At 38.6% G+C, this 16,651-nt stretch overlaps 1 protein-coding gene across 3 annotated transcripts; it reads left to right on the top strand.

Moving 5' to 3' along the window:
* Positions 1–34: 34 nt before the first annotated feature.
* On the top strand, positions 35–11,748 carry LOC111862437 (xyloside xylosyltransferase 1). Of its 3 annotated transcripts, none has more exons than XM_023847830.2 (5): positions 35–688; positions 1,871–2,094; positions 4,956–5,051; positions 5,598–5,757; positions 10,526–11,748. In XM_023847830.2, exons 1-5 carry the CDS (start codon positions 248–250, stop codon positions 10,730–10,732), a joined length of 1,128 nt encoding a protein of 375 aa, XP_023703598.1. In that variant the 5' UTR covers positions 35–247; the 3' UTR covers positions 10,733–11,748. The 3 variants fall into 3 exon arrangements, with proteins under 3 accessions (XP_023703598.1, XP_023703597.1, XP_033606547.1); XM_023847829.2 differs by having other exon boundaries at positions 35–703; XM_033750656.1 differs by lacking the exon at positions 35–688 and adding an exon at positions 716–1,757.
* Positions 11,749–16,651: the final 4,903 nt, after the last annotated feature.

The following is a 16,651-nucleotide window of genomic DNA, read 5'->3' as shown; positions in this document are numbered from 1 at the left end:
GGGTATGTAGTGTGCGTCTGTTGGTAGTGTTAGTTGTATGTGGTAGCAGAAAATCAGAAATGGCTATGTTGTTTCTGAAAGAGAGGACGTACTTAAGAACGGTTAAGAATGACAGTTGCTGCATTTAGAAGCCGTTGGAATTATCAGTAGAAAAAAGTTATTTTATTACTTTGTTACATTTTAAGCGAAAGCCATTTAATATTCTTATTTGCAGACCAAGAAGAACAGTGATGCTTATATATTCTTGATGCGTGTGTTACACAAAATATTACTGAATCTGGTAATCGGAGTGACATTCTTTATTCTGTTCTACGTATTTCGAACTAGTGAATCATCTAGTGATGGTCGCTATTCCTCAACGTTTGATAATTCATGTTATACATGTTCAAACAACAGTATCGTATTTGAAAGAAGACACGATGATTCCCGTGGAAGACCACCCACCTTAGAAATTGCTGTACCTTACGAAGCGAAGAGTGGGGCAGATTATGTACATAATGTTTGGTGCATTTTTACGAAAGTGACAAGCAATGCCCTCATGAAGCGCAAGTTTCATACCTTCACAAATTCACTTTTTGATCATTCCACTGGACATGTTGCACTGCATATCATAATAGATAATTCGAGTAGACCCGTTGCCCAGGAAGTTTTAGAAACTGTCAAGGAAACTACACGGAAGGATATTCTGGTAATAAAGTCAATGTTAAGTAAACCAGACCAACTTAGATGATTTTGCATTGTGCTGCCTGTGTGTGTATCACTGAATTTGAGATTTATATACAGTAGCAGACCCAACATGAACTACTCTAATCTGGCCAGTCTCCATAACTTGCCACTGAATTTTGGTTTTGTGTAAAGTTACCAGTCATAAAACAAACCAGTCTCTTTATGACTTATTTAATTCAACTCCTCACCATATGGTAAATGTGTTCCAAACTAGAATTATGAATACTGAAACCAGCCTTCGAACATGTGCATGTACTTCTGCTACCTAGACTCATGAAGCTGGTCTGTGCTGCTACCTAGCGATACACATAGAAAACCTGTTACATCCATTACATCTGTTTTACTTCAATTTGTGACCTATTTACTGACTCTCCCTCATATTCCCATTGCTTGTTTTGGGGGATATGTGCCAGGCATTGTTTTATAGATTGTTTTACGCTGATTTGATAAAGATTCAGTGGGTTATGTATAATGTGTGTAAATTGGTTTGTTTGGATGAAGTTGTTGATAATTTGGTTTTATTCTTGTTCTTGTATTATGACTTGTTTTGCCTTTTTCTGCTTCTGTTGTTATTAATTGTGGTCTGTGTTTTCTTCTTTATGTCATTTAGAGTTTTACAATCTCATTTTGCCATTGTGTTGTTTTGGGCGTTTTTCCTAAGGAGGTGTTTTATTCTTGCTATCCCATGTCTTGAGTACAACCAAAACAACAAAACTGAAGCAGTGGCATATGCAAACTAAAATGCATGGACTGTCCCCTACAGTACATAGGCCAGACATGGTTACCATTCCAAACAAGGCACAAAAAGCATATTTGTGGAATTAAATGTAACAAAGACACATACTAAACACAGGACATTCTTACAGAAACACACAGAACACAGTGGAAATAGTACTGTGGTGTATAGACCTTTTGCTAAGCAATGAATCTGTAAACAGCAGCCTTAGCTAGGTAATGCCCACAACATACATGCACACAACAAGAGAACTGTGATTGTTATGTGCCCCGAGTAGAGATGTTATAACCTGGAGATATGTAGCTCAGTCAGTTGTTAGACAGTTCTGTAAAGGAATCTTGTTTATAAATATAGTATTATATCCATATTTCATTCAAGAGCACCAGTTTTCGTCTGTATCATGTGCAGGTGTCGTACTATGATGTAGCATACCTCGCAGAAGAGCTGCAGGATATAGTCTCAGCAATGCAGCCGCACTTCAGCTCACAGCCTGGGACATACTACAGTGATGCTCTCTTCTTTCTATCCCTTGGTCTTCACAGGATTGCCCTAGATCAGCAGCGTGCTGCAATGTTTGATGCTGATACAAAACTGCAGGAAAATATTGAGGAGCTTTTTCAGGAGTTTGACAGGTAATTGTTCGCATCATTGCCCGAAATGGTGGATGTATAGAGTATGGTTTATTTAATGATGCTGGCAGTAACTACCCAGTATTGAATAATGATGATAGTGATTCCCTAGCATACAGCTTTTAAATTTGCTTGTGCTTACACAAGGCCAGCGAGTTTTGCATTTAAATGATAAATTCTGCAGCTGTCATAATAAAATTTGTATTAAATAGTTTCTTAAGCTATGAAGTTCAAATGAAAACTGGATTGTTAGCAAGGAATGTGTTTACTCGTGTACAAAATTTTGAAGCAAATCCTTTATGTACACAATAACATCGACCATATTCACATGTCTTCTTGGTTTTCTATTGGTGATTATGGCAAATGTATGCTGGAATTCTTAGAACAGAACTGTGTATGACAACATTACTGCCTGGTATATTATTCATCACTCTGCATTAAGAACATTTGTGGATTTTAGAGAAGTTAGAGATTTAACACTTCTGTGGTTTGGACTTCCTTTGTTTGCTACTAGAAGAAGGGACTATATAAGCAGCACTGTTTGCTAGCCACATTTACATTCAGTCACATACAATAAAGTGTGTTTACTTCCTTCTGAGAGCAAGACGTGGTTTTGAAGAGGTGACTACAGGAACAAGACATATTACAAGAATTTATTTTAAACATTTATTCAGACCCACAGTTATCTGAAATCATAGATGTATCTCCTTCTATGAGTGACATAGACACAGACATTGACAATGAAAGAGACATTGTACAGAGAGGCTTCACACAGTGGACTTATTACACAAACTTGATCTGCTGCCCTGTGGGTTGAAACAAAACAAGGCATTTCACATTTCAAAAGACTCAACACCATTGATCATTTTCATGCACTTCATGCTCTCTGTCTTTGTATGTGTGCAGCATTTAGGGGAAGAGACTAACATATATTACCACCAATGTCTTGACATGACTGTTGGAGATCATTCCCCTCTGTTACAACTATCCATCCCTCCATCAAATCAGACATTTACACAACTGAGTCGCCCATCACGTAGTATCAAATATTAAGCAATAACATACAACATAACAACGGGCCTCCAAACACCATATCAGCTATTGTGTATATAATCTGTCTGTATAAGTATTACATGTATTACGATTGCAACTACCAAATTCCAAGTACCATCGCATATACAATTTTCAGCTATACTTTTGACTATGTAACTGATCAATTAAGATTGTAATTTATATTTGTATTCACTTATATCATTTTATACCATTGAATATACTTTCAAGTTGAGCACTGTGACTTATATTTAACATGCANGACTGATTCCAAATAAAAAATTCCCAAATTTGTCGTCTCTCTACAAGAATTCAGAGTTCTTGGAACGAAGAATGTTGTATGTAAATGTGGCAACACAGCAGCGGATAGTTTATGGAGCCATGTATAGTCTTGCATGTCTCGAAAGATTATACACGTACGTCATTTCGGTATGCAGAGATGTGGGGTGAGTATCTATTCATATACAAGAACCCTGATTGTTTATTATCGCTTGTTGCAAAACAACAAGCTCTCTCTTCTCACTCTGCTGGAAGTAGATTATAAGTACTTTCATGGTTAGCATCGTAATACTGCCAAGCAGTATCAAAAGCGTGAACCAACCATTGCGCTGTCTCGTTAGGAAGACGCTGACATATTTCAACTCATAAACGACTCCAAATCAGATTGTTGTACATTCAGTTCTGAGAGTGGCGTTGAGGAAAGTGAATCAGAAATTGATTTCGACGAAGACCCATCATCTTGGTCGGCAACCTGGGGACCACCACACCAGCATGGCAAGAGGAGTGTGAATAATTATTCAGGTGGAGCTGTGGGCAAACTGTGGCAAACAGTTATAGCATCTGTCGTCGAACCTAGAAATGGACAAATAAACTATTTTTCCGTCTCCTGGATCTGAACAGTTACATCCTGTTGTCACACAGAGAATTTCGTCTCGCTCTTGTGCGGAACATGCTGGAAGGGGTCCACCTCGCCATCAACGGCCCAGGGGTCGAACCCCTGCCGTTTTATCGGAGATATCTCGATTATAGGAGGCCAAACCACATCACTGGCCGACTTTCTCTACTTCGCAATTGAGGTGTCGTGTGTGCTTTTCGCGTGGGAAACGAAGAACCGTCTAGACAAAGTGCGTGAAGTGCGACGTCAGACTCTGGATTTCCGGATGTTTCCAAGATTTCCACACGAAGCCAACCTCCCGTCAGACAACGCAGGTGGGAAGAGATACAACTTATAAAACTGGTGACCAAATATCATGTAAGTAGAAAAAGAATTTATAACTTAAAATTAGATTTTAAAAAGCCGGCCGCACGTGTGGACTGCGCGATGACATATGGCGTCATTCGTCCCCTTGACTTTATTTTCATGACGCCATATGGTGTCGCTCGGCTCTTAAAGGTTAATGTATTTGCCTGATGATGAGCTTATGGAAGGCCGAAACATGTAGCAAAGGTATCTTCTAGTGCTGCTTACAACTGTTATTGATGTTGTGTTGTGACAGTTTTCAGTAAAAAATAATATATGATACACAACAGGATGCATTCATTGAAAATTATGAATGCAATAATACAGAAGAATAACCAGCAGTAACCATCTATCAGAATGCATGACATCACATCCTAGAAGAACACAGTCTTTATGTTTACTGCCTTAAATCTCACAGTGTTTAGTTATAAACCATCTGGTACCACATTTTACTGAAATCTTTTGGGTAGTTTTGGAAAGAACACAAATATGGACACACAGACCTAGTCCTCCAAGTATAAGAGTTTGCGATAGTAGAGGACCTGAGATGTTCCTATTTGTTTCATTGTTTTAGGTTTGGACCAGATACATTGTTTGGTTTAGCACCTGAACTAACTCCTGTGTATCGTCATGTCCTGTACCTTTATCGATCACACCATAAGGACACAAGGTGTGTTATCAACAGGAAAATAAAAACAGCCTGATAATGGTCTCTTGGTTTATGTTCAGTGAACGGATATTTCAACAAACACCAGTTATTGTGTGTTTAGTGAAGTTAAGTAGCATTGGATGTGGTCAGTTCTTAGGAGGGTCATCGCTGCACCACAACTCAGCCTAAATAATGCAGGTAGCGAAGTTTCAAAATAGCCGCCATCTAGTGGAATTACACAGTCTAGCACCAAACCTGTTAGCAGAGACAGTACTCTGACCATCTGTAGTTGTGAAAGCCTGTGTTCATGTGTAGTGTAGCATGACCCGTTGCTAAGTAATGACTATCACAATGCGTGCTGCTAGGCAACAACTGCAGAATAAGCAAATATATGGCAGCCGTAGCTGAGTAACAGCTTGGCAATCAAACATGCTCTCATGACAGCAGTTGAACTACCACAATGGCGGGTATAGAATAAATATATATATATATATAAATAAATGAGTAAATAAAACTGTGGACCTTTATGCACTAGATTTGTTTGTAATATAATTTTGATGATTTTAGGTTTGGTGAACCACTGTCATCACATAACGATCAAGGCTTCCCTGGTGTGAATAGTGGTGTTATCTTATTTCGACTGGATCGTATGCGTACAAATTCATTGTACAACCAGTTACTGGAAGCTAAGGCTGTGACTTCTCTTACAAACAAATACAATTTCAAGGTAATTTGTACAGTGAATTCTAATACTCAGCATTGCAGTTGCTTTTTTTTTTTTTATACAGTATTCTCAGTAGCTCACACTGTATAGCATTGAATGTAGGATGACTGGTGAATAATGAATTGGAGAGTGTGGAAGTAATCATGCCCTAAGTGACACACTTTCCTGGCATTTGCCTATTGGAACTGAGGAGAAGCACAGGAGGCCTTGGTAAGGATAGCCAGTGTACCAGCCAAAATTGGAACTGGTCAATTCTGCTTATTTATGCTTATTTTAATATACCTGTGACTGAACAATTCGCTCCTTCCTGAGTATACCATCAGTCAATAATTGTTATGAATTTTATTTGAGACATTCCTGATTCGAGTCTTGGTGGGCTCAGTAAGATTTTGAGCGGTTTTCTTCAGTCCCTCAAGATAAATTCCGGGATAAAGCTGGAAATAATATATAATCCTTTAAGTTCACTGTGCACAGTCTCTTCTAATTAAATGACAACTTCTGCAGTTAATACAGCATAATTAGACAACTTGTGAAGCAGTCAGATGTGGCGTTGGATTTGTGAACATGTGACATGTATTGCTCATCTTGCGAAACTGAGTAGGCATATCAGCTTTTGGCCTCTGCTGATAATGTTAATTTATCTGTTGGAAACATAAATTGTATAAAATACACGGACGTCCGTTAGAAGCTAGTAAGGAGGTTGGTCTGGAAGTAAACATGGAGAGAACTTAGTATATGTTCATGTCTCTTGATAACAATGCAGGGCAAGATCATTTCATGTGGATAGCAAATAAATCATTTGTAAGTGTGTCAGTGTTCAGATATTTGTGAATGACTGCAGCAAATAAAAATTACATTCATGAATAAATTAAGATCAGATTGTATTTGGGGTATGCTTACAACCATTCAGTCTGAAGTCTTCCTTTCTAAAATATGATATTGAAAATTGCAGTATTACCTTTTATATGGTTGTGAGATTTAGTCTTTCACATTAAGGGAGAAACATATTGTAATGTGGATGACCAAGGCGTCACTAGGTAACAGACTGGTTAACACGATATGTGCACGGAACAGTAGAGCAAGCTGTATTCTCCATGTGTCCAGCAGCTGGCACAGAAGTGGTGACATCACACAACAGTAGGTGGCCATCACATGACATGTGTTTCCTGTGTGTCTGTCAGCTTGCGCATTTGTGGTGATGTCACACAGCAGCAGTAGGTAAGGGTGACATGATATGTGTTTACTGTTGGTTGATGTCTGTCCCTCAGCTGTATAGTGAACAGAATTTCTAAGCTGGCAGAGAGATAGTGGTGGCGGAAGCATGTGAACAGAGCGAATTGGAACTAGGAGTACAGAAGAGTACAGGAGGTTGGCCTGTGAAGATTTAACATGTGATTTGAAGATTTTGTTTATATCTAATGCTTCGAGTGTGTAATCCAATGAGACTGTTAGAGTTTCTTTGTTGAGGTCCATTGCCAGGAGATAACTAGTGAAGGCTGGTGATCCTAGTGAGAGTGCAGTGGTGAACTGGAAAGTGTGTAAATCCGTGATAGCGCTGTATTGCCTGTATTTAAATGTGATTAGGAGAGATTGCAACCAAAGTGCTAATAAATCCAACCATCCAGGCTAGAACCCATCATTTTTGTTGTGCATACCACCCTACACGTGACAATATATTGAGGGTTTCTGAAAGGTTAAACAGGAAGTTGAAGAAAATTGGAAATATGAGGAGCTTAAAAATTTGTACTCTTCCCTGGAAGTTATTAATGTGATAAAGGAAAGGAGGATGAGATGCACAGTGTGTATAGCATGAATGGGAGAGATGAGAAATGTATATAGAATTTTAATGAGAAAACCTGGGAGACCAGCACATAGGTGGGAGGATAATATTTGAATGGATCTTGAAGAAACAGATGAAATTTGAGTATTTATGATTGTGAAAATTGAGACTGTGTCTTTCTGTTTCATGATACCATGGAGGGTATAGGAGGCTACCAGTGTTTCAGAGGAACATTCAGCTTTTATTTTATTTTATTTTATCATATTTACATGTTTATTTTTTTTGCCATCCTGTTGTGTTTTATATGAAACTAACAATAAAATTGTATTTTACTGTTTTAAAACCATTAACACTTTCACAGTGTGTAATATTTATTAAAAATCGACTACATGTTTTGATCTATATTGGTTATCTTCAAATGGTAGATTGGCAGAAACATTAACTAGTGAATTGTAATTGAACTTTTTTCTGTCTTACTGAAAAGGGGAAAGGCAAAAATGTACATATACTGTGATGTGTGTGTGTATGTGTGAAATACAGTTATCCTAGTGTGTCTGCTACAATTATATGAGGGGGTACCCAAAAGAAACCGAACTTATTTTTTTTAAACTTATTTATTCAAATTTTAAGCACAAACCTTCAGTCCCCTTCAAAGTACTCTCCACTTACACTAATACACTTGTCTAGTCTTTTATTCCATTTTTCAAAACATTGTCTAAATTCATCTTTTGAGATGCTTGACAGCGCCTCCGTCATTTTTTCCTTTCATGTCTCTTTTCATTCGAGGAAACAAAAAAAATCGCACGGGGCAAGGTCGGGTGAGTATGGAGGATGAGGAACAGGGGTCATACCATTTTTGGTCAAGAATTGTCGTACAGACAGGGCTGTGTGAGCAGGGGCATTGTCATGATGGAAAAACCAGTCACCCGACTGCCACAAATCTGGCCGCTGAGCTTCAAGTCACTCCCGACAGCTCCACAATTTCTTCAATGGTCTTTCATCAATCTTCCTTGATGATTTCACGAATTTTTTCAACATTTTCATGTGTTCGGGCCGTGGAAGGACGACCAGAACGAGGTTTGTCATCAATTGACATTTCACCATTTTTGAAACGGGAAAACCAGTCAAATACTTGAGTTTTCCCCATAGCATCATCCTTGTATGCCGTTTTTAACATTTCAAGAGTTTCTGTTCCACTTTTCCCGAGCAAAAAGCAGAATTTCACCACCGCACGCTGTTCACGAAAATCAGCCATTGCAAAAATGACGATCACACAAAACAGTTGTCACTATAAACTCTGCCGAAACTAGTCCTTACCTTCTGAAGCAACGGTAGTCGGCTTATCGACTCAGGAATGTTAGCTCTATGCGCTCATAGCGGCAAAACAGGGTACTACAAAAGCTCTGCCCACAAAAAAATTAGTTCGGTTTCATTTGGGTACCCCATCGTATATGTGTGTGATTATTTACTGGTTGCATTAAGTCACTAGATTAAAATAATATATATATGAAAATAAGGTAGAAAGTAAAAACATAAAAGATTGTATTTTGTTGTAGTAGTGATATTAGAAAACTTAGTAGTGTCAGGTTTGAAGTCTTGATCATATTGTTAGCTTTAAGAAATTTTACGTTATCATATGTGAAATATACTGTAGCATTCTTCCTGATGCTGGTGATTGTTGTTACATTCTGCCTCTTTTCAAGAGGCATTTTTTAGGTTTCTTCATGGAGCTATTGTTGTGTCCTGTATTATGGTTGTTATTATTTTATTTTCCTAGTGGTGTGACAACATTTTGCTGCCTCGTCATCAGGATAGGAAACAGAGGCTGCAGGTTTGTCCAAAATATTGGTAACTCCCTAGAAGGTACAGGGTGTCATAACGCTGGAAGACACAACCTTAAAGAAATAAATTTTGGATGTGTGATTTGTCTGGCTTAAGCTGCAGACTGGTGGCTGTCACTTGTGAACAGAACGGTGAAGTTCTATAAAAGTCAGGTAATTTCTTGACCACCAAAGTAACTGTTAGGATCTCATGAAGACCCATACTCTGTGGACTTAGTCAAAGATGTGGCAAAAGCATAAGAGTTAGGTTAGCTCAGTCAGTATAGTGATGGGCTACAGGTTGGACAGCCCAGGTTTGATTCCTGGCATTGGAAGATGTCCAAGATTGCAGTGTCCAACCAACTCTGGGGCCCACCCAGCCTTCTATCCAATGGGTACCAAGGGTTCCTTGGCCTGGGGTAAAGCAGCAGGGGTGTGAAGCTGACCACTCACCTCCACCAATGCTGAGGTCAAGATAAGTTGTTATAACTGCAGTCCTCCATATATCTTCATGGCATAGTGCTTAGCTACTTAGTTATTTGGAGAGGGTTGGTTTCCCCATGCACTTAGACCTGTATTGGTCCATTGTGCTTCCCTCTATGATTTCTACCAGTTTATATCCTACCGGTATTGGTACTTACCATCAGTCCCGCCCAGCCAGCGAGACTGGCTCTACTGGCTGAGAGGTATCTATAATGCTTCCCCCATCTACCAGAGGTATTAGAGACTGCTGTTGGGCGGGAAACGTCCGCAATTTGGCTCAGTGACCTCCTTTGAAGATATGAGGTTCTTTTACATGCCGTAAAGCTATGATACGGGACCCACGGCTTAAAGTCCCTCCCGGAGGACTCGTTCCCTGAATTTTTCCGCCCTTAAAAATTTGACGACCTCCGCCGGGTATTTGAACCTGCGTACTACGAGTCATGAGGTGGGAACGTTACCTCTAGACTATGGAGGCCACTGCTTAGCTACTTAAGCACAGGAACAATATTATGGCAAAAGGATGGCAGAATCTTCTGTTATAATTATCTTTCCATTGTATGGCCCTAACAAGGACTAGACATTTAACTGAGCCACATGCCAAATACACAATGCTGTGAGTAACGCAGCAGATTCTGTAACATCAGTTTATGGTTGTGTTATAAAATTATACATTGGTTTGTTTTGCTAGGGCCATCTGGGTGATCAGGACTTCTATACCTTGCTAGCAATGGAGCATCCTGATCTGGTTCATCTGCTGCCATGCGTATGGAATCGTCAGTTGTGTACGTGGTGGAGGGACCATGGTTATCGAGATGTGTTTGACGCATTTGCATACTGTGATGGAGCTGTGAAGTTGTACCATGGCAATTGCAACACTCCCATTCCTAATGACTGACACAGTGACTGCATAGCTTTCACAGGGTCATTATTCTTGCATCTGCAATAGAAACCTGATAGTTGGCAGCTTACTCCAAGCTTTCTTTATGGATTTTGTGGGACCTCGCCAGTTCTTCAGCTCAAACTGTCTAACCCGATCACTGCCAAGCCTGTCTTAGAACTAGCTGGATGAAATGACAGAGCTGATTGGTGATAAATGCAGTTGCACGCAGAACCCACAATGCTCTCCCCAAGTCACCTTCAAACAAGAGCTATAAATATTTTATGTGATAGCATGTTTTTTTATTTAAACATCAGTTCATTACACTTGATGTCATCTGTCCACGTAAATGGTATACTGATTGATTAAGAAGGAGCTTATCTTTAAGCTTCGATGATTTTAAGATAAGTACACCAAGTTGATCTAGTTGGTGTATCATGTGGAAGGTAAATCTACATTATACTGATTGTAAGTACAGGAGCAGCTGCAGGAGAGCATAAGGCTCTCATTTGTAGATGACAAGTCAAATTCTAGTACAACCTGAGGGCAAATTCCAAAAAATCCTGGAGACTTGGTATAGCTGTTTGAACAGAGCAGCTGACCTTGTCTGTGACACAGTATCAGGTGACGTTGGATTAATTAATTAGCAGTTAATAAAAATTAATTTTACACCTTAGAATTCAAAATTTGATAAGACCTTGAGTGTATGGTACTGATAGAGCAGTTGATAGATATCCAAGTGTTAAAGAAATTTCCCATTGTTTTGGAACCAGAAGGTGCATCACTCTCACCACAGAATTCCATTACTCAACCCTGTTCTGAGACATCAGTCCAGTTTAGATTCCCATACCCTATTTGCCTAAAATCTCTCTTAAAGTTACCCTCTCATTTACATCTTGGTTTAACACATGGTTTGTTTCCACGAGGTTTATGAACAAAGAGATTTATCCAAGTCCATACATCACTATATATACATACAGAGTGTTTCACGACTTTAGAGCACAACTGCAGGAGGTGATTTCCTAGGTCTTTGTGATCAAAAAAGTTCATATAAACATGTGTCCGATTTTGGACAGTTACGGAGTTATGACTGTTTTTTCATTCCCGTACACGCCCTTGTGTGAACCGAGATGCTTTGCTCAGTCGCATTCTGGACGCCGCTGACCACATAAGAAACAGCAGCTGAAGCTGCTACGTGCTACCCGCGCAGTTCACAACTGAGCAGCAGCCTGTGTTGCGGCCAGCAGTGGCATTTTCGAAAATCAGCTTTAAGCACCAAAAATTCAAATTAAAGGTAATTTCACGAAGTTAACTTTACATTCATACTTTAAATGTATTATGCTGGTTTCCGTTTATTGTCAGTAATCGTTACCTTCTATTCTGAGTTTAAAACAGTCATAACTCCGTAACCGTCAAAAATTGGACACATGTTTATATAACCTTTTTTTGATCACAAAGACCTAGAAAATCACCTCCTGCAGTTATGCCCTAAAGTCGTGAAACACCCTGTATATAATGAGGGATAGTCAGTAAATAGGTCACAAACGGAAGTAAAAAACCCGTAATGGATATAATAGGTTTTTCATCTGTACCACTAGGTACCAGACACACATCCACATATTCAGAGACTGGTTTTAGTAGTCAAAATGGCTATTGTACTTGAGGAGTCTAATACCAAAGAGCAGCGTTCTGTTGTGTGTTATTTGTTGGCAAAAACACTCATTTTAAAGGATATTCATAAAAAAATGCTTCCTGTTTATGTGGGAAGTGTTTGTCATGTAAAGCAATTCACAAGTAAGTCGAAAACTTGGCAGACATTTTGCTGATGATGAAGAGGTTGAAACTGAGGTGCAGAAGTGGCAGAGACAACAGCCAGAAGACTTCTTTGCTGCGGGTTTTCATGCAGTGGTAAAGTGATGGGACTAGTGTATTAATGTTGGTGTGGGATATGTCAAGAAATAAATGTTCCTTCCAGCTTCGAATATCACATGTTTTATGTCTGTCTATTTGTGACCTCTTTGCTGACTCTCCCTGATGTGTGTATATGTATATATGTAACACACACATGCACATATATAGAGAGATTTCTGTGTGAATTATGCATTAAAAGTATTTTTCTTCTGTGCCATATGTAAGACATTACAAATCTTTATTTATCATTACTGTTGAAGTGTAAATACAAGTCTCAGACCAAACAGTGTAATCTTTGAATTAGATGGGTATGAGCTGTTCAGCTGTCACTTTAGATATCATCTGTTGTGTATTATGGTTTATTCAAAAGATATCAGCCGTGTATGGGGATAGTAGCAAATACAGATGCTGAATTGGCAGAAGGGAGTGAGCCTGTGTGGGCCGTGCCCTTTCAGTGATCATTATGAATATGGTAGCTGAAGTGGCTGTCAGTTTTCCAGGCGATGACAACATTTTTCAAGCATGCAGAAATTCAATCTGAACACTTTAAATATTATCCTTCTCAGTTATATTTCCTGCTCTTCATAAGCTGTCAGTTTGTAAAATGCTTTGTCAACCATAATCATCTTTGCCTGGGGTATATACTTGTAAGCCTTAATGTGAAAGGACAACAAAAGAGGGAATTAAGGAGAAGCCTTGGCTGATGCTGATTAGGGTGGGATGGAGAAATAATTTTGTTAATGGAATTCTTGCTGCTCATTTTCCCTGTCTTTCTGCTTGTCATTTCTCATAAGCAATTTCCTCTGCAAGGACCTGTATTTTTTGCAGCAAGCTTTTTGTGACATGTTTCTGTTATTGGCAGCATATTGCACAGGAATACACCAGTTGAGCAACTTGAAATGCAGTGAAACTATGTCAGAGCAAGTATAGCTTATAACAGGGACTTCATTATGGAAAATCATTACAAAAACAGGGGCTTCTTTTCAGAACCATCATAACAAGTGTTTTCTAACTAGCGTCCATTGTTTTACTGTATTTTTTTTAAGGTCATGTGAACCCTATCTTTGAGAAAGTTCACATTCCAGAATCTGAGAGCGGCTCCTCCCCTCCATCTTTTATGCATTGAGAGCTGTACATCATGTGAATTTGCACTACAGCCCAGTAGCTTGTGTCAGTTGGCAGTTAAATCTCAGTTTACAGAGGCAGCATACAGTGTCTCCCCCTTCTTGGCATGAAGGTTTCCCATTCCTCTGAGCTTTCACTGAACCAGATTTGACGATGTCACAGAACACATATGTGCAAATACTTATTCTGTCATCATTAAACGTCCATGTTTCAGTTGGTGACAACTGCAAAATTTTGATAAACCCCACTTATGGCAGTGAAATTCAAGAACTTAGACCTCAATGGGAAGCTTGAAATTACACATCCGTGGAAGCTGGCATCTTGTAAAAGAGGCAAAATAGGAAAATGATACAAATTAATTGTTTTATGATATTGAAGAACAGAAAATACAGTAGATCCTAAAGGGTTCTGATGATGGTGGATGACACACAGAATTACTAGGGTTTTTTCCATTGTCCGCAATTCTAGGTAATAGAGGACACAACGCTTCAGAAACTGGATCTGCTTCCGTCTTCAGATGAGAAAGGAAGACACCTACTCAGTTGGGCCCCTTAGAAAGAGCGGGGTCCAGTGATTGAGATTAGCTCTTTCTAAGGGGCCCAACTGAGTAGGTGTCTTCCTTTCTCACCTGAAGACGTAAAGAGATCCAGTTTCTGAAACGTCGTGTCCTCTATTACCTAGAATTCCGGATGATGAAAAAAGTCCAAAACCCCAGTAATTCTGTGAAAAAATACAGTGTATAGTAAACCCAAGGCAAATAATATTTTTCTTTCTTTCAAAAGTCCTGTTGAAATTCATTTTATGAAGTTGGGTTGTGACTGTGTGATGAACATAATAAAAGGAGAACTGTGCTACCATGGTAACATTTTAGTTGCAGGAAGTACAGATGACACAGGTCCTATCAATGTATATTATAAACAGGGTTATTTTTCATTACAGGTGTGATGTAAATGTGTTCCTCTGATTGGATTAGAAAATTGAACAGTTATACTTTCAAATACAGTTCATGTGCCATTACCATAACATGTTTTACTGTTAAGTATAATTGCTGGTTTGCAGCGGTCTCTTATGTATGTAATAAAAGAAAGTTGTTGTATTTCAGATGTGGCATTAGAACAACCCATAACATAATGTATGCACATTAAGAATTAGTGGGATTTAAACTGATTTTTGTGTTATGTCTGTTATGTCATATCAGTGCAATTTGACACATTGTTCTCACATGTATGCACATAGAACAAATTCATGGACAGAATGTGGGTAGGACTTGTGAGCTAGCAGCAAACAATGGGTAAGAATTGTGCTCATAAAGAATGACACCTATATAGCAGTCGTTTAAGAAAATCCTTTAGTCTTTGGTTCATTACTGCAGATTGTGTGAATTTTTAATTATTCTTTATTTTCATATCCCTATGATTACTACTTCAAATAAGAAGAAATGTTGCCATACATTATTATTAAAACCTTGGTGCCAAATTATACTGTATTAAATGTGAATTGAAGTTAGAAGACAGACCTTTCATTGCATATTTCAGCCAGTTTCAGACATTACAAGAATCCATTAGAATAAGCATTTTTATGGAGTTTGTAAATTCTTGCAATGTTGAGGTTGCACTCAAAGGGAAGAGGAGTCTTCTGTGTTAGTTAAAATGCAGGATTTGGTTAAGTCCAGATAAATAAAGGTAAAATTCTATCTGTGCTTAATTAAGCACCACAGCATGCTGAGAGATTGATGGTGTAGCTGAACCTGGGCAGGAGATGGAGGTGAGTAGTAGAGCTTCACCCTGTGCCACATGTATGTCTTCGAGTTCAGCTGCAAACGATTGGGCCATGATTAGTAAGGAATGCTTTGTATTTATGTGTAAATATCAGGTTGGTCATCTGATCCTCGATTTATTTTTAGGTACTTTTACAACACCACCTTCTGAGGGAGGAGTTGATGTTCTTATTCTAATATCTTACACTAAAATATTGTTCAGGCACTATTCCATGTGAAATCCCTCTTTTTATATAATTAGTTTTCATTTTATATGCTATTTTCCTGGGATGCATATATAGAATTAGCTAAAATTTGAAAAATAATATCTAGTATTTTTTGGAACCATTGTATATACAATTTCAGTACTATGAGAACCATTGTAAATAATTTTATAGCTAAATTTTACTTGTGTATGAAGAATTATAGTTTTCCTGTTTGTGAAAATAAAATAACATTAATGTTTTTAGGAAAATAAATTGCTTTCGTTATAATATTAATATAAAATCTATGTATAAGAAATAAATATATATTTTAAGGAAGTTTGAGGGTGAGGGCAGAAAATTATTGACCTTCAGAGTTTACATCAACACTCTGTGTATAATCTGTTCTGGTTCCATTCATGCTGGAGATTTCATCCAGACTTCATTTATACTTCAGTGCTTGTCTAATTACATTTTGCTTTGGTGTGTGATCCATATTCTCTTTCTACTAAGCTCTGTACTTAGTTATTGTTTCATGTAAGTTTTTTTTTTGCTAGTGAGGTGGGACTAAGTCCCTTGTACTGCGGCCACTTCGGGCTCATTGTACCAGCCCCAGATGATAGGTGAGGGTGATTGTGGAGCAATTGGTCGAATGAAGATTGGCAGGGGAAAACGAAGTACTCTGAGAAAACCTGCTCCAGTGCCACTTTGTCCACCACAAATCCCACTTGGCCAGACCCGGGATCGAACCCGGTCCGCCACGGTGGGAAGCCAGCAACTAGCCGCTTAAGCTATGGCGCGGTTCATGTAAGTTAAAAATATTTGGCTAATTCTTCCCCTAGTATGTTTCATTTTTGTATCCTGTGTCCACTTTTGTGACTATTGCTCAGACTCACAAGAGTATCGCTGTAAGTCTGACATCATCAGTTTCACTGTTACACA

This window comes from Cryptotermes secundus, unplaced genomic scaffold, assembly GCF_002891405.2.
Source record: "Cryptotermes secundus unplaced genomic scaffold, Csec_1.0 scaffold741, whole genome shotgun sequence".
NCBI lineage: Eukaryota > Metazoa > Arthropoda > Insecta > Blattodea > Kalotermitidae > Cryptotermes > Cryptotermes secundus.
Note: the sequence above shows the minus strand (reverse complement) of the source record. Positions and strands in the feature narration are given on the sequence as shown.